This window comes from Chlorocebus sabaeus, chromosome 23 (genome assembly GCF_047675955.1).
Source record: "Chlorocebus sabaeus isolate Y175 chromosome 23, mChlSab1.0.hap1, whole genome shotgun sequence".
Lineage (NCBI taxonomy): Eukaryota > Metazoa > Chordata > Mammalia > Primates > Cercopithecidae > Chlorocebus > Chlorocebus sabaeus.
In genome coordinates, this window is record NC_132926.1 from 10,336,127 (window position 1) to 10,356,335 (window position 20,209).

The 20,209-nt window shown below is 49.7% G+C and overlaps 1 protein-coding gene across 1 annotated transcript in view; it reads left to right on the plus strand.

Moving 5' to 3' along the window:
- The window catches only part of STK10 (serine/threonine kinase 10), a 151,164-nt gene that overhangs the window by 69,200 nt on the left and 61,755 nt on the right, over positions 1 to 20,209 (plus strand). Inside the window, exons 4-7 of the mRNA XM_038010405.2 lie at positions 5,255 to 5,404; positions 17,509 to 17,581; positions 18,568 to 18,762; positions 19,636 to 19,717. Of these exons, the coding sequence (XP_037866333.2) occupies positions 5,255 to 5,404; positions 17,509 to 17,581; positions 18,568 to 18,762; positions 19,636 to 19,717 (500 nt within the window). The remainder of the gene's footprint in view (positions 1 to 5,254; positions 5,405 to 17,508; positions 17,582 to 18,567; positions 18,763 to 19,635; positions 19,718 to 20,209) is intronic.

The window sequence follows — 20,209 nt, forward strand, 5'->3', positions numbered from 1 at the left end:
GCCCTAGGCAGCTTTCCCCCTGTTGGTGGCAGCAGTTAAAGGAACATTTTGGAAGTCGTGATGTATGAAGAGAAGCTGAAATGAGAACAGCCGACAGGTTCAGAGCCAGGTCCTCGTTGCAGCTCTGTGTTTAGGTTTGACTTTCCTGCAGATGCCTGCCCTGCTTAGAGGGGCTTTCTGCTCCTCCATCCGTCTCCCCTTTGCCCTGCATGGCGGGGAAGCATTACTGGCCTGAGCTTGGGGCCCAGGGGTCCATTCCCTGACGTCCATTCCAGGTTCCTCTTTTTGGAGGCTTTGGGGCACAGGACTGGCCCTTTTGTGAGATGAAGAGAATGCCCACGTGGTATGTCACTGTGGGGCCATTCTGTGTAACACCCAGGGCCTGTTCTGATTGGAATGGATATGGTTGGCCATGCCTTGCTGGCCACTAAACATCTTGGTTCTCCACCCTCTTACCGTGGAAGGGAGGAGAGGCTAGGATTAGATGTGGTGTCAAAGGGGACTTCGCAGTGTTGTAGTTTCTTTAATAAGGAGAAGGTGTTCATGCATTGCTGTGTAATTAAAAACTGTTTCTAAAAATGTATTGGACTCAAAAGGCTGCATATTGTATGATTCCAATTATATGACACTTTAGAAAAAGGCAAGGCCATAGGCATAGAAAACAAATTAGTGATTACATAGGGACTGGAAACGGGAAGAGTTTACTACAAAGGTCACAGGGGAACCTTGGAGGATGATGGATGGATTTTGTATCTAAATTGTGATGGGGGTTCCATGACTGAATATGTTTGTCAAAATTTATAAAACTGTGTACCTTTAAAAAAGTGAATTTTTTCCATATGTAAATTATACCTCAATAATTCTGACTTTAAAAAGTGTTTCAGGCTGGGCATGGTGGGTCACGCCTGTAATGCCAGCACTTTGGGAGGCTGCGGCGGGTGGATCATGAGGTCAGGAGTTCAAGACCAGCCTGGCCAAGACAGTGAAAGCCCATCTGTACTAAAAATACAAAAGTTAGCTGGGTACGGCGGCAGGTCCCTGTAATCCCAGCTACTCGGGAGGCTGAGGCAGGAGAATCATTTGAACCCAGGTGGCAGAGGTTGCAGTGAGCCAAGATCATGCCACTGAATTCCAGCCTGGGTGACAGAGACTCCGTCTCAAAAAAAAAAAAAAAATGCATTAGCTAGGCATAGTGGCACATGCCTGTAATCCCAACACTTTGGGAAACCAAGGTAGGAGAATGCTTGCGGCTAGAAGTCCAAGACTACCAGCTTGGACAATGTAGTGAGACTCTGTCTCCACAAAACAAAAAATTATTTATTTATTTATTTTGAGACAGAGTTTCGCTCTTGTTGCCCAGGCAACAATTGTGGAATGGCATAATCTCGGCTCACTGCAACCTCCGCCTCCTGGGTTCAAGCGATTCTTCTGCCTCAGCCTCCCAAGTAGCTGGGATTACAGGCACGTGCCACCACACCTGGCTAATTTTGTATTTTTAGTGGAGACGGGGTTTCTCCATGTTGGTCAGGCTGGTCTTGAACTCCCAACCTCAGGTGATCCTCCTGCCTCAGCCTCCCAAAGTACTGGGATTACAGGCGTGAGCCACCACGCCCAGCCAAAAAAATTTTTTTGTAAACTAGCTGAGTGCGGTGGCACACACCTGTGGTTCCAGCTACGCAGGAGGCCGAGGTCGGAAGATTGCTTGAGCCTGGGAGGTCGAGGCTGCAGTGGGCCATGATCCACTGCACTCCAGCCTGGGCAACAGAGTGGGACCCCGTCTCAAACAAACAAAACAAAATTAGGCTGGGGACAGTGGCTCACGCCTGTAATCCCAGCACTTTGGGAGGCCGAGGTGGGTGGATCACCTGAGGTCAGGAGTTCAAAATCAACCTGGCCAACATGGTGAAACCCCGTCTCTACCAATAATACAAAAAAATTAGCCTGGCATAGTGGCACATGCCTGTCATCCCAGCTACTAGGGAGGCTGAGGCAGGAGAATCGCTTGAACCCAGGAGGTGGAGGTTATAGTGAGCCAAGGTCATGCTACTGCACTCCGGCCTAGGCAACACAGCAAGACTCAAGAAAGAAAGAAAGAAAGAGAGAGAGAGAGAAAGACAGAAAGAGAGAGGGAGAGAGGGAGGGAAGGAGGGAGGGAGAAAGAGAGAGAAAGAGAGAAGGGAGGGAGGGAGGAAGGAAGGAGGGAAGGAAGGAGGGAGGGAAGGAGGGAAGGAAGGAAGGAAGGAGGGAAGGAAGGAAGGGAGGAAGGGAGGAAGGGAGGAAGGAAGGAAACCCAACAACAACCAAACCAAATTAAAGAGTGTATCCTACCCACCTCACTGGGTTACTATGAGGATTAAATGACAATGTGCACCGTGTCCTTATCCTCATGCCTGGCACATTATAAGGGCTCAAAAAATGATGGTGATTAGATCATAATTATCTTCATCATCACCATCAGTATTTTTATCATTCCTATTTCATTTATATCAGTAAATTAGACATAAGCAAGACACATTTTTGCCATTAAAAAAATTGCGGCAGATATTCCAGTCCTGGACTCATCTTAGAACCAACACAGCAATAATCCCCTTTTATTACCTATTTTCCACACTGAGAACTGGACATGGCTGATGGCTGGAGCCCTGCCCATGTTGATTAGAATCATCCCATTTCACAGGCCAGGAAGTGAAGGGCCAGAGAGCTTGGGCGACTTGCCAGTAACCACACAGCTAGTGAGAGGCATCACCTGGGTACAGCCTCAGTCTGTGTGGTCCTGAAGCCCATGCAGGCTCTGATCCTGGCCCCTGGCTGGAGACACAGAGGTTCAGGATGAGGCCACAGGGACAGGGGGCAGGCAGTCTGCAGACTCCAGAGAGAAGGGTCCCTGGTCCAGGAGCCCTGGTCTGGGACCTGGCTTCGCAGAGCAGGGCAGTTGGTACTTGCATTCCTGGCTGGCATGTCTATTATACCACTCCTGAGGGCCTGGCTGGGAGAGCTGAGCCTTGTGGATTCCTGGCCAGGCACCACTGGGCAAGCCGGACACAGCAGTGCTGTTGTAGGCAGAGGGAGGACTCAGAGCAGTGCCCTTGGGTGACCAGGCTTAGAAGCCAACAGCCTGGGAAGCTGGCAGGCCAAGGGAGATGGTTCCCCTGCTCACAGCGGTCTTGGGTAGTAACAGTGACTCAATCAGGACAGTCCCGTGGGATGCGGAGCACAAGGCTGTCACCCTGGAATCTTCTCACTCCACCTCCGCAATCATCCATTGAGCAACTGTCTTTCTCTGTGTCTTGGCTGCTATCTGGACCACTGTGATGACCTCCAGCTGAGCCCCTGCCCCTGCTGCCCAGCAAGCTCTTTGCTGTGCTAGAGGGAATTATTCGTTCATTTATTTTATTTTATTTATAACATAATAAATGTTACAAGCATAGCTGGATCTCGCTATGTTGCCCAGGCTGGCCTTGAACTCCTGGCCTCAAGTGATTCTCCCACCTTTGCCTCCTAAGTAGCTGGCCCTACAGCATTGAGCCCCTGCTTTCAGCCATGGAAATTTTTTTAAATGCAAAGACCACACTGTGTCTGCCCCACTCAGAAACTCTCATGAACTGCCCACTGCATTTCAAATAAAATGCACCCTCCACAGCGTGGCCCAGAGGTCCTGCAGAGTCAAGGTCTGCTGACCTCTGACCTCGAGTCACTTTCCCTTCATCTGCCCCCTCCCACCACACAAGTCTGTTCCCCTTTCCAGGAATATTCTTCCTGCTTCCCACCTTCCTGCTCCCTGCCTGATCAGACCTACTCAACCTACGAACCTCAGGGAAGAAGGACCCTGGCATTGAGCTGTCTGCCGCGTGTGCACGTGGACACTCGTGTCTCCCTGCTGATTAGCACATAAGACACTCTTGGCTACCAGCCCTCCGGCCTCTCTGGCCCTTCCCTTTCCGCATCCCCTGGTGCCACCACCAACAGCCAGTGGAAAGTTCAATAGGCAAAAAAGAGACCGAGTCTCGCTCTGTCACCCAGGCTGGAGTGCAGTGGCGTAATCTTGGCTCACTGCAACCTCTGCTTCCTGGGTTCAAGCAATTCTCCTGCCTCAACCTCCTGAGTAGCTGGGATTACAGGCACCCACCACCTCGCCCAGCTAATTGTATTTTTAGTAGAGACAGGGTTTCATCATGTTGGCCAGAATGCCAACATGATGATCATGAGGTCAGGTCTTAAACTCCTGACCTCATGATCTACCCACCTCTGCCTCCCAAAGTGCTGGGATTACAAGCATAAGCCACTGCGCCCGGCCCCAGTGGACATTTTGTAAACACCAACTCATGTCAGCCGTTGCCTCTGCTGGCTCCTTGACCTAGAGTGCCCTCGCCCCACCTATTCTGTTCCTTTAAGACACAACCCAAATGTCATTTCTCCTGGGCAACCTCCCAGTTCCCTCAGCTATAAGGGGTTCCTGCGCATTCTGACCTCCCACATGCCTGCACCTCACTCTGTTCCAAGTGTTGCTCACCGTTTCCATGTCCCCTCTGCCTTCCTGCTCCAAGCACAGAGCCAGACACATAGTAAGTGTCCCAGTGTCTGCAGACACAACAGATCTCTGTGTCTCAGTTGGGCTTATGTTTACAAACCTGAACTCTAAAGCCAGACCCTGGTTTGAATCTCAGATCTGTGACTTCCCACCTGCATGACCTTGAGCAAGTGGCTTAACCTTTCCAAGCCTCAATTTCTTCTTCTGTAAAATGGGGACAATAATTGTGCCTGCTTCATAGGACTGTTATGAAGACAAAATGGGTCAGTGTGCATGACCTGCTTAGAGATGAATTCAGTACACGGTGAGCACTCCTTAATATTGGTGGCTTTTTTTTTTTTTTTGAGATGGAGTCTCACTGTATCGCACAGGCTGGAGTGCAGTGGTGCGATCTCAGCTCACTGCAACCTCTGCTGCCCAGGTTTAAGCAATTTTCCTGCCTCAGCCTCGTGAGTAGCTGAGATTACAGGCGCCTGCCACCACACCTGGCTAATTTTTGTATTTTTAGTAGAGACAGGATTTCAACATCTTGGCCAGGCTGGCCTTGAACTCCTGACCTCGTAATCCACCTGCCTTGGCCTCCCAAAGTGCTGGGATTACAGGTGTGAGCCACCGTGCCTGGCCTAATATTGGTGGCTTTTATATTTCTCCCTGGCGTGGGCCTGACATTTCAGCTGCCTGTGGCAAGTGCTTCCTGAATTGACAGCCGTTCTCCTCCATTTCCAGAGCTGGACAGAGGCCTCACAGAGCCCCAGATACAGGTTGTTTGCCGCCAGATGCTAGAAGCCCTCAACTTCCTGCACAGCAAGAGGATCATCCACCGAGATCTGAAAGCTGGCAACGTGCTGATGACCCTTGAGGGAGACATCAGGCTGGGTAAGGGACTCAGGGTGGGAAAGGTGGAGCCACAGGGTGCCTGCCTGGGGGCGTCGGCCTGGCCTCTGCAGGCCAGTGGGAGTGTGGACCTCGTGGGGGTGTGAGGTCCTCACGCCTACGCCCTCTTGGCATGTCAGCAGTTCTCCCCTTCCTACTCTTCATTCTTTTTTAAAAATTATTTTATTTTATTTTATTTTTTTGAGACAGTCTTGCTCTGTCACCCAGGCTAGTGTGCAGTGGTGCGTTCTTGGCTCACCGCAACCTCCACCTCCCAGGTTCAAGTGATTCTTGTGTTTCAGCCTCCCAAGTAGCTGGGATCACAGGCGCTGCCGCCATGCCTGGCTACTTTTTATACTTCTAGTAGAGATGAGTTTTCACCATGTTGGCCAAGCTGGTCTCGAACTCCTGATCTCAAGTGATCTGCCCGCCTTGGCCTCCCAAAATGCTGAGATTACAGGTGTGCACCACTGTGCCTGGCCAGCTTCTTTCTAATCAAGAGAATTCGAATGAGAGTGATGGATGGAGGGATGACCCAGCTCCATCCCCAGATGGAAAACAGTAGGACAATAAGCGCATATATCAAAACCTTCTTTTTTTTTTTTTTGGACAGAGTCTCACTCTGTTGCCCAGGCTGGAGTGCAGTGGCGAAACCTCGGCTCACTGCAATCTCCACCTGCTGGGTTCAAGTGATTCTCCTGCCTCAGCCTCCTGAGTAGCTGGGACTACAGGCACCCGCCACCATGCCTGGCTCATTTTTGTATTTTTAGTAGAGACCGGGTTTCACCATGTTGGCCAGGCTGGTCTCAAGCGCCTGACCACAAGTGAACCACCCACCTCGGCCTCCCAAGGTGCTAGTATTACAGGTGTGAACCACCACTCCCGGCTCAAAACCTTCTTCTTTAAATGTCTCTCTGTATTTCTAATGTTTTTATTTTTTTAACCAAAGTGACACATACGTGTGTCATCTCCTCATGTGTCTCCTTTTGCCATCCACCTGCAGAGACAAGTGCTTTGAGCTCTTCTCCTGTGTACTTCTGCATCACCAAATTATATGGCTGCAATGCATTTTTGAAAGTAATGATTTTTGGCTGGGCGCAATGGCTCACGCCTGTAATCCCAGCACTTTGGGAGGCCGAGGTGGGTGGATCGCCTGAGGTCAGGAGTTTGAGACCAGCCTGGCCAACATCTCGAACCCCCAATCTCTACTAAAAATACAAAAATTAGCTGGGCGAGGTGGCACACGCCTGTAGTCCCAGCTACTCGGGAGGCTGAGGCAGGAGAATGGCTTGAACCCAGGAGGTGGAAGTTGCAGTGAACTGAGATTGCGCCACTGCACTCCAGTCTGGGCAACAGAGTAAGACTTTGTTTCACGAGAAAAAAAAAACAAAAAAACACACAGTTGGTACTCAATAAACACTCAGTTCCAGCATTACCATCACTTTAGCCTATGGTTAGTTACTTCAGCATCCCCAACTCCCAACGCCCCCCCACAACCCTGCCCAATGTGCCGAAGACCCTGGCAGGTGGACCAGTCAGGAAGCCAAATGCCCATCTGTCACTCCTGCCTTCACCCAGCCTAGCATTGCTATTTCCTGCTACCATCGGGCTGGGGGCCTGGTTCTTTCACTAGAGCTACCATGCACTGAGCCAGCATCTGGTATGTGTTAACTCATTCCATTCTCAAAGGCCACTGATAACATCTTGCAGGATGGATTTGGGACCTAGCAAGACTGACTTATCCTGGGTCACTCTGCTGATAAGAGGAACTGCTGGGGTTCAAACCAAGGCAGCTGGCTCCAGAGCCTATGTGCTTAACCACTACCCTCTTGTCACCACTCTTAGTGGCAAATGATAAAAACCCACTTCCTAAGAGTTAAGGCAGACAGGAAAATGTGTACATCATGGAGCCAAATTGGAGAAGAAATACAGCTGGGTGGGCTTTAAAGTTAGTTGGAACCTGGAACATAAACACTGCCAGGACTGTCTCCCTGGCTCTTGGCTTTCTGTGCATGTAGGTGAGGCTCCCAGACCAACCTTCTCCACCAAGCTCAGGATACCATCTAGTTTCACCTTTCCCAGCATCACCACCTGCTGCATGAGCCTGAACTCACCATTGGAGGCTTTGGCATCAATAATCCCAGGGGAGGGCTCTGATTGGCACCCCCTTGGCCCAGATAGTAATCCTTGGACCAAGCAGTGAGACCCAGGAAGGAGGGTGTCTCCCATAGGCCCGGCTTATCTTCAGTCTCTGGCGCGGAGGGTGGGGTCACGTGACAACACGGAAGTAGCCCTTGCCCCCACAGTGAGGCAGTGTGGTGGGTGGGGAGATGGTTTTTCAGAGGAAGGGGGGTTTGGACTGGCCAGAAAAACAAATTGCTGTCCACCTACTCTGCCCAGCCTATGACAATCACACAGGCCCAGCGGAGGGAAAGTAAGTGAGGCAGAAGCTGGAGGGATGGGAAGCAAGAACAAAGGGCTGTGTTGGTGATGAGTGTGGGAAGAGAGTCAGGAAGACAGTGCAGTGTGATGGGGGGAGGAGAGTAAGTGAAGGCCAAAGGTAGGGGGTCAGACTGGAAGATGAAGCCCTCATCAAATGGGCATGTGTCTCTAGGTTCCTAAAAAAACAAAAGAAAATAAAAATAACCTTACTGCAATCACGCCATGGGTTGACCTTGCTCACTGCCTTGACAGAGCTGATTTATCAAGACAGGGGAATTGCAATGGAGAAAGAATAATGTACGCAGAGCCACTGTGCAGGAGACCAGAGTTTTATTATTACTCAAATCAGCCTCCCCAAGCATTCTGGGATCAGAGTTTTTAAAGATAATTTGGCGGGTAGGGGCTTGGGAAGTGGGGGGTGCTGATTGGTTGGAGATAGAATCGTAAGGGGTCAACGTGAGTTTTTCTGGGTGTTTTCTATTCCTGGGTGTGACGGAAGAACTGGTTGAGATGGATTACCGCCTGGTGGTGTCAACTGACCCATCGAATGTGGGGTCTACAAAATAACTCAAGGCTGATCTGAGGTTTGACAATAGTGATGTTATCCCCAGGAGCAATTTGGGGAGTTCAGACACTTGAAGCCAGAGGCTGCGTGACCCCTACACTGTAATTTCTAATCTTGTAGCTAATTTGCTAGTCCTGCAAAGGCAGACTGGTCCTCTTCTTCAAGAAGAGGGTCTTTTCGGGAAAGGGCTATTATCACTTTTGTTTCAGAGTCAAACCGTGAACTGATTTTTTTCCCACAGTTAGTTTGGCCTATGCCCAGGAATGAACACGGACAGCTTCAAGGTTAGAAGCAAGATAGAGTCGGTTAGGTCTGATTTCTTTCACTGGCATCATTTCCTCAGTTATAATTTTGCAAAGACAGTTTCATTACCATGGTAGAGCAGTTCTTCCCGTCTCACATTTGGCTAAATAATATGATCCCTTTTTAATAGGTGAGGAAACTGATGCTCAGAGGCATTTAGCAATTTATCTACAATCAAGCTAGAATCTTCTCACTTCCCTGTCCGCACTGTTTCCGTGACACTTCTGGGAGGGCAGGTCATCCCTCTCATTAGAAGAAGCCACTTTCTTAATGAGCTCAGGTGTGCACTGGCTGCTGCAAGCTGGAGATCCCAGGGCTGAGGGTAGAAGCATTTGCTCTCTTCTGTCCCCATCTCAATTTCAGCAGGGGTCCCAGCACCTCTCTGCCCTTTGCTTTCCTGCTTGTACCATGGGGGAACCTGGCTAGTGTTTGTCCACAGGAGCACTTTTGGGATTTTGGACTGGATGGTTTTCACTGTTTTCTGAATGACAAGGTTCCTCCTACCTTGGATTCTTTTGGTCACCTACAATCAAGGGGACAGACAGATGAAAGACTCCCTTGTAAGTGTGCATACATGCTGAGTTCACTGTTTTTGTGCATGTTATAATGTATTTTACACTGTTTATATAATTTTTTCATTATAAAGGTAATTGTGGTATTGATACCTGTATAGAAAGATATATACAAAGATAGACTTTGCAACAGTATTTTTTTTTTTTTTTTTTTTTTTTTTGAGACGGAGTCTCGCTCTGTCGCCCAGGCTAGAGTGCAGTGGCCGGATCTCGGCTCACTGCAAGCTCCGCCTCCCAAGTTCATGCCATTCTCCTGCCTCAGCCTCCCAAGTAGCAGGGACTACAGGCGCCCACCACCGCACCCGGCTAGTTTTTTGTATTTTTTAGTAGAGACGGGGTTTCACCGTGTTAGCCAGGATGGTCTCGATCTCCTGACCTCGGGATCCGTCCGTCTTGGCCTCCCAAAGTGCTGGGATTACAGGCTTGAGCCACCGCGCCCAGCCTGCAACAGTATTTGTAAGAGCAAGAAATCAGAAGTGATCCAAGTGTATGTACTTCAGTAGAGGATTAAATAGGTTATGGTGCTATCAAACAGTGGAATCTTTTTCACCTATTGAAATTAAGTTGCAGAAAATGTGTAATCTCTTACAAAGATGTATAATACATACTTTGAAGGGGAAAAGTGACTGCAAAATAGCATGTTTAATCTGATTACATTTTTTAAAGTAGCAAATACATAAAAATTAAGTATATGTAATTTTTGTCTGTTTCTACTTATATATAATTTTTAGGTAGGGCATGTTGGCTCATACCTGTAACCCCAGCACTTTGGGAGGCGAAGATGACGGGATTGCTTGACCAGGCATTCGAGACCAGCCTGGGCAACATCGTGAGACCCTGTCACTATAAAAAAATTGTTTTAATTAAAAAATATATATATAATTGTAATATAAATAAATTTTGGAGCTATACACAGCAAACCCCTAAATGTTTAGCTGTCAGTATTATAGTTTTGTTTTTTTTTTTTTGAGACAGAGTCTCGCTTTGTCGCCCAGGCTGGAGTGCAGTGGCACGATCTCGGCTCACTGCAAGCTCCGCCTCCCGAGTTCACGCCATTCTTCTGCCTCAGCCCCTGAGTAGCTGGGACTACAGGCGCCCGCCAGCACGCCCGGCTAATTTTTTGTATTTTTAGTAGAGACAAGGTTTCACTGTGTTAGCCAGGACGGTCTAGATCTCCTGACCTCGTGATCCATCCCCCTCGGCCTTCCAAAGTGCTGGGATTACAGGCGTGAGCCACTGTGCCTGGCCAGTATTATAGTTTTTAATGTGAAAAATAATGAGTTTCTAATGAGCAACATAACTTTGGTAATCAGAAAACACACACACGCACACACACACGAGAGTAGCTAGAGTCCTGTACACAATTTGGAATAAGACCCACAAAAAGGAGAATTAAAGTCTCTCCTAATCCTGCCGGAATAAACCACCACTCGCCATGGGCTTCCCTCCAGGTCTTTTTTTTGTCTGCAGAAAAGTCGGATCAGATAGTGGGAAAGAGCACAGCTGGGTGACCTTCTGTACGTTACCTAGTCTCTCTTAACTTAAGCTTCCTTATCTGTAAAACGGGAGTCATAATTTTTCCTGCCTTAAGGGCATAAATACAAATGATGTGTAGGAATAGATACGCACATGATATGCATAAGTTTCTTTGCACAGTGCTATGCATGTGGTAAGTTCTCAGTAAATATTAGTTTTTCTTTTTTTGAGATGGAATTTCGCTCTTGTTGCCCAGGCTGGAGTGCAGTGGCACAATCTCGGCTCACTGCAACCTCCGCCTCCCGGGTTCAAGCGATTCTCCTGCATCAGCCTCCTGAGCAGCTGGGATCACAGGCGTGCGCCACCACGCCCGGCTAATTTTGTATTTTTAGTAGAGAGGGGGTTTTTCCATGTTGGTTTTTATCTCGAACTCCTGACCTCAGGTGATCTGCCCACCTCAGCCTCCCAAAGTGCTGGGATTACAGGCGTGAGCCACCGTGTCTGGTGACAATATTAGTTTTTATAAGATAAACTAGGTTCATTATATATATACAGTTTCCTAGTCTGGTTTTTAACATTGAATATCAGCGTATTCCTCCATATCCTTAAAGATTCCTCAGAAACATGATTATTTTCATGTTTTTCTTGTACCCATCACAGGCACAAAATGTAATTTACCTATCAGAGCCTCAAGGAAAGCCTTGAATTGGATACTTAGGTTTCTCATGAGGTTTATCATCTTCTTTACTAAATCATGCAGTGATGATTGTGCTTGTTCATGGATCTTTGAGTCTCTTTCTGTAACATACCTTGAAGGGGAATTCTCAGAGGCAGAGTGCTGGGTGTGTGCAGTGAGTCGGGGTTTTGTTCATCCTGCCGCCAGCCTGCCCTCCGTGCCGGTCGCACCAGTTGACACACCCCGCAGTGGAGTGTGCAGTTCTCTTTTCACCACATCCTGGCCCCTACTGGGTTATACTTAATAGAGGAAAAACAAAAAACCCACAAAACCAAAAAACTCTGCTACATATGCATTTCAGTTTTTTAAACCATAGAAACAATACACTCTATCAAAAACATTTTAAAGAATAAAAGTGGGCCGGGTGCGGTGACTCACGCCTATAATCCCAGCACTTTGGGAGGCCCAGGCAGGTGGATCACCTGAGGTCGGGAGTTTGAGACCAGCCTGACCAACATAATGAAACCCCGTCTCTACTAAAAATACAAAATTTGCCGGGCGTGGTGGCGCATGCCTGTAATCCCAGATGCTTGGGAGGCTGAGGCAGGAGAATTGCTTGAACCCGGGAGGCGGAGGTTGCAGTGAGCCAAGATCATGCCATTGCACTCCAGCCTGGGCAAGAAGAACGAAACTCCATCTCAAAAAGAATAAAAGTGTGTAAAGTGAAAAATGTAAGGTCCCTTCTGTGCACTGCCTCCAGCAAAATCCCACTTCCAGGGAGATGAACATTAAGTTTGATGTGCAAACCTCCAGACCGGGGTGTGTGTGTATGTGTGTGTATGTGTGTGTGTATGTGTGTGTGTGTGTGTGTGTATGTGTGTGTGTGTGTATGTGTGTGTGTATGTGTGTGTGTGTGTGTATGCACATGCATGCAGACATGTACACACAATATGCATATGTCATTCTTTTAAAGATAATCTTCTACTGGAGTACATTCACTTGGATCATTTCTGGAATCATGTTACACATTTTATAAGACTCATCGGTCAATCAGCAACATCTTTGGGACATGTATTAGGGATAAACTTCCAAGTTAGTCCATACAAATACAGCCTCATTCTTTTTAAGAGCTGCATGTTATTTCATAGCTGGGGTGAACCACAATTTATCTAACCATTCAGCAATGAAGCTCCAGCAACACTTTGGATGATTTCCAGTTTTTCATTCTTTTTGGCTGTTGCTTTTATAAGCATCCATATATATTATAGATCTGGTTTTGGAGATGGATTTCTACAAATAGAATTGCTGGCAAACAAGTTTTTAAAACCCAGTTTTATTTTTTACATATATGAGTAAAGGCACTTTAGCAAATTCTGTCTGTTTATTCATGAGCATGCTCATTCGATAAACCTGTTGAGTGCTTCCTGCTCCAGATACTATGCCAGGGATACAACTGTGGACACAGCAGAAATGATCTCTTTCTTTATGGAAATTATAGCCGAGAAAGGGAGATTTCCCATATCTCCGCTGCCCTTGTCTCTAACACATTTTAAAATGGGAGGAGAAGGGGGAGTGTTTTCATCAGAAGAGACTGCATGGTGAAAATCCCTTTTGAATTGCTCCAAGGGCAGCCATCAGCTATCAAGGGACACCCCCCCATAAACTCTGTGCAGGGAGCAAACAGGCTCAGTTCTCTGGGCTGCAAGGTGGGGCTGCCCCGCTCTCCCAACTGGGCCCCATCTTGTGGGCAGAAGGGGAAGTAGCAGCTACCCGAAGAGCTGGCGGGTGCGTGCCTGAGGGAGGGCCCTGGGGACCTACGGTGTGTCATTGCACGTTGATGGTTTCTGTTTTTCCTCTCTTAGGAAGGTATCAGCAGGGCCTATGGTGGGGGAGTGGCCACCTTCTGGGATCCTCACCCTGGGCCTGAGAGGCAATCACTGTTCCCAAAAGGTTTCTTGGGATGGGATGATGTGCTGACCCTTGGTGGTGTTTGCCGGGGAGCCAGGGCCCCGAAGGTGGGGCCAGCTTCCCGTTCTTACCCTGGAGGCCCAGGGGAGCCTCCTGCCAGGTCATTAGCAGAGCCAGGCTCTACCTGGGTTTCCTGCTTTTCCGCCCCACTTGCAGTACCTGTTGGTCCTACCTCAGGAGGCTGAGGGCTCCCTGTCCCCTCTTGCTGGCCAGACTGTCCCCCGATATAGCAACTGCTGTCCAGTTAGCACTAACTGGGGCTCAGACACCAGCTTTCCTGACCACTCCCAGGAGGTGGTGGGAGATCTTAGTTCAGCCTCAGCTTTGCACCGGCCTGAAAAAGGCTGGGCTGGCTCATGGGCCGGTGAAATAATCACCATCATCTCACTTTTGCCACGAGTGGGCCTTGCAGCACAGTGCTTTGCATTTGTCATTTAATCCTCAGGAAAACCTACGCAGTGGTTCTGTGGTATCACCCCCATGTCACAGATGGGGAAACTGAGGGTGAGGGTCACAGGCTTTGTAACTGCCCTGCCCCCTGCCTGTCTCCTGCCTTATCTGCTTCCACCCCCAGCCCCCTCCTTCCGGCCAGGCTGTGTCCTGTCCCCGCTGGTCCCTCCAGCCTGCTGTTTCCTGCCTCCCAGTCTGTTTGCAGTTTTCTCTGCCTGGAAATACCTCCCCCAGATCCTGAGTTTGTGTCTGAAGTAGCTCCCCACCCCACACCCCAGCACTGTGTTCCTTCGCCCTGCCTTCTCAGCCCTGGGCCCTTCTCGCTGCCAGGCATTCGGGGGGTTTGCCAGGTGCCTGTCTCCACCATGGGGATAGCATGGGGCATGTCGGGCAGGACTTGGTCACTTTCATCTCTGTGCCTACAACAGTGTCTGGCACATAATAGATGTCCAGTTAGTGCATGCTGAATAAAACTGTCCTTCCTCCCAGGCCCCCAGTCCTCCCTCCATGACTGTTCACTCGAGGGTGCGCCCCGGACTGTGCGCTCTCGAGTAGCCCCGCAGTCCTGTCTTCCCAGCACTTTCCAATGTTAGGAGTAGATGTTTGTTTATTTGCTTACTCTCTGCTTCCCCAACTAAACTGTGGATTCCCCGAGGGTCCTCGTTGTATTCTCTGATCCCAGCTGGTGTCTCGCTCCTGATGGGGCTTGGTGAGCACGTGAATGAATGGGTGAGTGAACGGTGAAGCAGAAGAGCGGAGGCTGGAGCCAAGTTCTCCCGTATTCAGACCCAGCCTCTGGGCATTGTGCTGCCTCCTCGTTTCAAATTGCGAGTCTGAAAGGAGCTCCTGGATACAGCTCATTTCAAGACCAGGCACAGGTGCCCAGGGTGGCCAGAAGTTGTCATAATGCTGCAGCTTCTTGGGATGAATCGTCCAAAGGCAGCCATCAGCTCGCAGGGGACACCCCTCATAAATTCCATTCCGGGAGTTTCAAATGGAGCATCCCGGGTTCTCTCCAAGTTTGTTTCATTCTGAATCTAGTTTTCAGTCAAGATGAAACTTCGCCCCGGAAGGCAGGAGCCCTGGAGAAAATTTCTCTTGGTAGCCCTGAATTCTTCTCTTAGCGGTGGGTGTGTGAGGAAAGACTGATAGTGTTGGAGGGCATGTAAAGATGCATCTTATTGGCTGGGCCTGGTGCCTCACGCCTGTAATCCTAGCATTTTGGGAGGCCAAGGCAGAAGGATTGCTTGAACCCAGGGTTTGAGACCAGCCTGGGCAACATAGTGACTCCATCTCTACAAAAAAATACAAAAATGAGCTGGGTGTGGTGGCATGCACCTGTAGTCCCAGCTACTTAGGATGCTGAGGTGGGAGGATCGCTTGAGCCTGGGAGGTTGAGGCTGCAGTGAGCCATGATTGCACCACTACACTCCAGCTTGGGTGACAGGGTGAGACCCTGTCATGAAAAAAAAATAAAGTATTCATTTATTTTTGCTAGTCCTGCAAATAATACACGTTTATCATAGCAAAGTTATGGAAGTCTCACCACCTACAGACAGCCATTTAAGTAGTGTGGTATTTCCTCCAAGTCAGTTCAGTGTGTATTTTTGCCCTTTTTGGGGTGAGAGGGGCATAATTCTGACCAGACAATATAGTCAACTGTATATCACCGTTCTCCGCATTTAACCTTATACAGTAATATAAATAGTAATCAATAAAGCCAGGTGCGGTGGCTCACGCCTATAATCCCAGCCCTTTGGAAGGCCAAGGCGGGTGGATCTCCTGAGGTTAGGAGTTCGAGACCAGCCTGGGCAACATGGTGAAACCCCGTCTCTACTAAAAATACAAAAATTAGCTGGGCATGGTGGCGCATGCCTGTAATCCCAGCTACTTGGGAAGCTGAGGCATGAGAATCGCTTGAACCCGGGAGACAGAGGTTGCAGTGAGCCAAGATTGCGCCATTGCACTCCAGCCTGGGTGACAGAGCAAGACTCCATCTCAAAAATAAATAAATAAATAAAAACAAATAGTAATCAATAAATACCGCCCAGGTTGGAGCGCAGTGGCACAATCCTGGCTCACTGCAGCCTCTGCCTCCTGGGTTCAAGCGATTCTCTCACCTCAGCCTCCCAAGTAATTTGGACTATAGGCACATGCCACCACACCTCGCTAATTTTTTTTTTTTTTTTTTTTGAGACAGTCTTGTCTATTGCCTGGGCGGGAGTGCAGTGGTGTGATCACGGCTCACTGCGCCTCCACCTCCTAGGTTCAAGCGATTCTTGTGCCTCACCCTCCCAAGTATCTGGGATTACAGGCGCACACCACCACACCTGGCTAATTTTTGTATTTTTAGTAGAGGCTGGGATTTGCCATGTTGCACAGGCTGATCTCAAACTCCTAGCCTCAAGTGATCTGCCTGTTTCGGCCTCCCAAAGTGTTGGGATTACAGGTGTGAGTCACGCTGCCTGGGTGCAGCAGGACGTGGCGGGGAGCCTGGCCTCCATTTTTCTCAATCTATATAAAAAGTTTTAAAATCACTTCCTGGGCCGGGCGCGGTGGCTCACGCCTGTAATCCCAGCACTTTGGGAGGCCGAGATGGGCGGATCACGAGGTCAGGAGATCGAGACCATCCTGACTAACACGGTGAAACCCCGTCTCTACTAAAAATACAAAAATTAGCCGGGCGCAGTGGCGGGCGCCTGTAGTCCCAGCCACACGGGAGGCTGAGGCAGGAGAATGGCGTGAACCCGGGAGGCGGAGCTTGCAGTGAGTGGAGATCGTGCCACTGCACTCCAGCCTGGGAGACAGAGCTAGACTCCGTCTCAAAAAAAATAAATAAATATAAAAAAAATAAAAAAAATAAAAAATAAATAAAATCATTTCCTGATAACCAAGCAATTATGGTTGTTTTTAGTATGTCACTATTATAATTTTATAATGGCACTGTTATTATAATGGGATTTTGAGTAACATCATTCTGCATTTTTTTTTTAAATTTAAGACTGTTTCATTAGGGCAGAGTCTTAGATGTGGAATTATTGGATTAAAATGGTATGGATATTTTAAAGGTTCTTGCTATTTATTGCTAAGTTGCTTTCCTGAAGGCTCTTGCCAGTGCAGGCTCTCGTTAGTAGAAAGTGTTCATCTCAGTACTTCCTCATAGCAGCAGATATTCATATATATATATATATATAATTATTATTATTTTTTTTGAGACGGAGTCTCGCTTTGTTGCCCAGGCTGGAGTTCAGTGGCTGGATCTCAGCTCACTGCAAGCTCTGCCTCCCGGGTTTACGCCATTCTCCTGCCTCAGCCTCCCGAGTAGCTGGGACTACAGGCGCCCGCCACCTCGCCCGGCTAGTTTTTTGTATTTTTTAGTAGAGACGGGGTTTCACCGTGTTAGCCAGGATGGTCTCGATCTCCTGACCTTGTGATCCGCCCGTCTCGGCCTCCCAAAGTGCTGGGATTACAGACTTGAGCCACCGCGTCCGGCCTATTTTCATATTTGTAATGCTCTCTAATTTGCTAGATAGAAAATGGCATCTGTTAGTCGACTTGGAATGTGTATCCCTGAGTCTACCTTCCCGGCTTTTACCCCAGGGCTGTGGGTAGAGGAATGTCCGTGGAAAATGCTATCTGAGATTTTGTCTTGCAGCCGACTTCGGTGTGTCTGCCAAGAATCTGAAGACTCTACAGAAACGAGATTCCTTCATCGGTACTCCTTACTGGTGAGTCGTGTAGCTTCTAGAAATGGAATGAACTGGACGTTAAAACTCTCCAAGGTGACCACTAGGCGCTGTAGACAGAGAGGGGCCGGGAGATAAGAGCTGCCAGGTCAGCCTGTGGGCGCACGCCCAGCCCCGTGGCTTACTAGCCATGTGACCTTGGACGAGTTGCTTAGTTTTCCCGTGCCTCAGTTTCTTCATCCATAAAATTAGGGATATAATAGCCCCTACTTAATAAGGCTACTGTGAGAATGAAATGAAATGGTGCACATAGAAGGCACTCCATTGATAACTGAACTAGAATCTCTCAAACAGGATTCAGTTCGTGATTTATTCACCACGTGTGTATTGAGGGCCAGGGATGGGGGCCGTGAAGGTGAACAGTACAAGTTCAGTTCCTACCCTCATGTGAAGTCTTCCTGGACTTCTCTAGTCTGTCGTGTTTCCTTCTTTTCCAGAACTATTACTTTAAAAACAAAACACTGTCACTCAATTTCACGCCTGACTACTCTCTGTTTGCCTTGTTTTCAGTTTTTTCATGTGCATTACTTGCCATTGTGGAGTTTGGGCTCCTTTCTTGCTTGCTTGTTACTCACCCTTGCTCTCTCTCTCCCCCCTTTTATACCTGTTTCTCCTTCTCTCTGTGCTGTTGTCTTCTCGCCCACCCACCTCCACGCCCTGGTTTTTTGCTCCGCACCTTCCCTCCACTCCCACCCGACCCCTCCCCAGGACTCTGTGTTCCGGGTTGCTGCTGCCATCTCGTGGTAGGCATCGGAACTGCAGCAGGACGTGGCGGGGAGCCGCGTGGAGGCGTTTTTCTGTGGAAGAGCGTCCTAAGGAAGACAGTGGGATGCAAAGTCATGCAGATCATGATTCGGGAGTGCTGCCAACCCCCGACAGTGGCTCGTGGTGGCGCTTGACCCTGAATGTCCAAGAAGCACCTGAGGAGGCCAGATTCTTAGCCCTATGTTGTCCCTTGGTTGGTTCAGGATGGCCCCCGAGGTGGTCATGTGTGAGACCATGAAGGACACGCCGTACGACTACAAAGCCGACATCTGGTCCCTGGGCATCACGCTGATTGAGATGGCCCAGATCGAGCCGCCACACCACGAGCTCAACCCCATGCGGGTCCTGCTAAAGATCGCCAAGTCGGACCCTCCCACGCTGCTCACGCCCTCTAAGTGGTGAGGAGCAGGGGCAGGGCCACCTGCCGGGGTGCCTGCGCCGGGTTAGGGCTGGGATATGCGGTGGGCGGGGCTGGGGAGGTGTAGCAGTAGGTGGTGCTGCTAGCCTCAAGAGGAGACTGGGGCCTGGGGGTCTTCTGGCCTTTCTGAGTCCCCCCGGGCCCTTCGTGCCTCTTTTTCCCTTTGTGTTCCTTTTTTTTTTTTTTTGAGATAGGGCCTCACTCTTTTGCTCAGACTGGAGTACAGTGGTGCAGTCATAGCTCATTGCAACCTCGACCTCCTAGGCTCAAGAGATCCTCGCATCTCAGCCTCCCTTGTAGCTGGGACTACAGGCACCCACCACTATGCCTGGCTAATTTTCTGTAGAGACAAGGTCTCCTATGTTGCCCAGGCTGGTCTTGAATTCCTGGCCTTAAAGGGATCCGTCTGCCTCGGCCTCCCAAAGTGCTGGGATTACAGGCGTGAGCTGCCGAGCCCGCTCTGTGCTCTTGACATGAGATCTTCACCAGCACAAACCAAGTCACCCAAATAAGCCAGCCCCTACTGGGAGAACAGGAGCCCCATCTGAGCCTCAGGAGCCACATGGCACAACCCTGGGCGGGACATCGGGGGCCTGGGTTCAAATCCCAGCACTGCTGAGTCTCCTCACTGTGCGGCCTGGGCAAGTCCCTGCTCCCCTCCGCTTTCTGGGTCCCCATCTGGACAGGGATGTCCATGATGAAAAGGGCGTCGTGTAGGCCCTTTCGCTGTTCTAGCTTGTGAAAGTTCCCTCTTCCTTTGAGGGGCGTGATTGGGACAGTGGAGTCTGTGACATGGGGGACTTCTCTCTGCTCTTGCCTTCTCCGTGCTTACCTCTGACGCTTGTCCTCCCAGGTCTGTAGAGTTCCGTGACTTCCTGAAGATAGCGCTGGATAAGAACCCAGAAACCCGGCCCAGTGCGGCGCAGCTGTTGGAGGTGAGTGGATTCCCCTCCCACTCTGCTCACCCTGAAGGGCGGAGCCCAATGAACTCACCAGTGACCTGGACGCTGGGCGTGTTCTCACCCCGCCCAGGGGACAGCATGGACAGCTGTGCGTTCGTCAGCCGGTATTCCCCAGGCACCTCCTGAATGCCAGCTCTGTGTTGGGAGTGCCTTGGGGAACGAAGCCACCCAGAACCTGTCCTCATGGAGCGTATGCTCCAGTGGGGAGACAGGCGGCAAATAAGCAAGTATGTGCGCATGGCGGAGGGCGGCCAGTGCCATGGAAGGAGATCCATAGTGTGGGGTGGGGCGCCTGGGAGCGGCTGTTGTCTTGTAAGGGAGGATAAGGGAGGGCTCTCTGGGTGAGCAGATGCCCACAGGAAGGGAAGGAGCGAGGCCAGTGGCCCAGAGAGAGAGGAGGCAAAGGCCTGGGACTGCAGCATGTTCCGCACATGCTGGGAAGAGCCAGGGGGTGGGGGTGGGAGG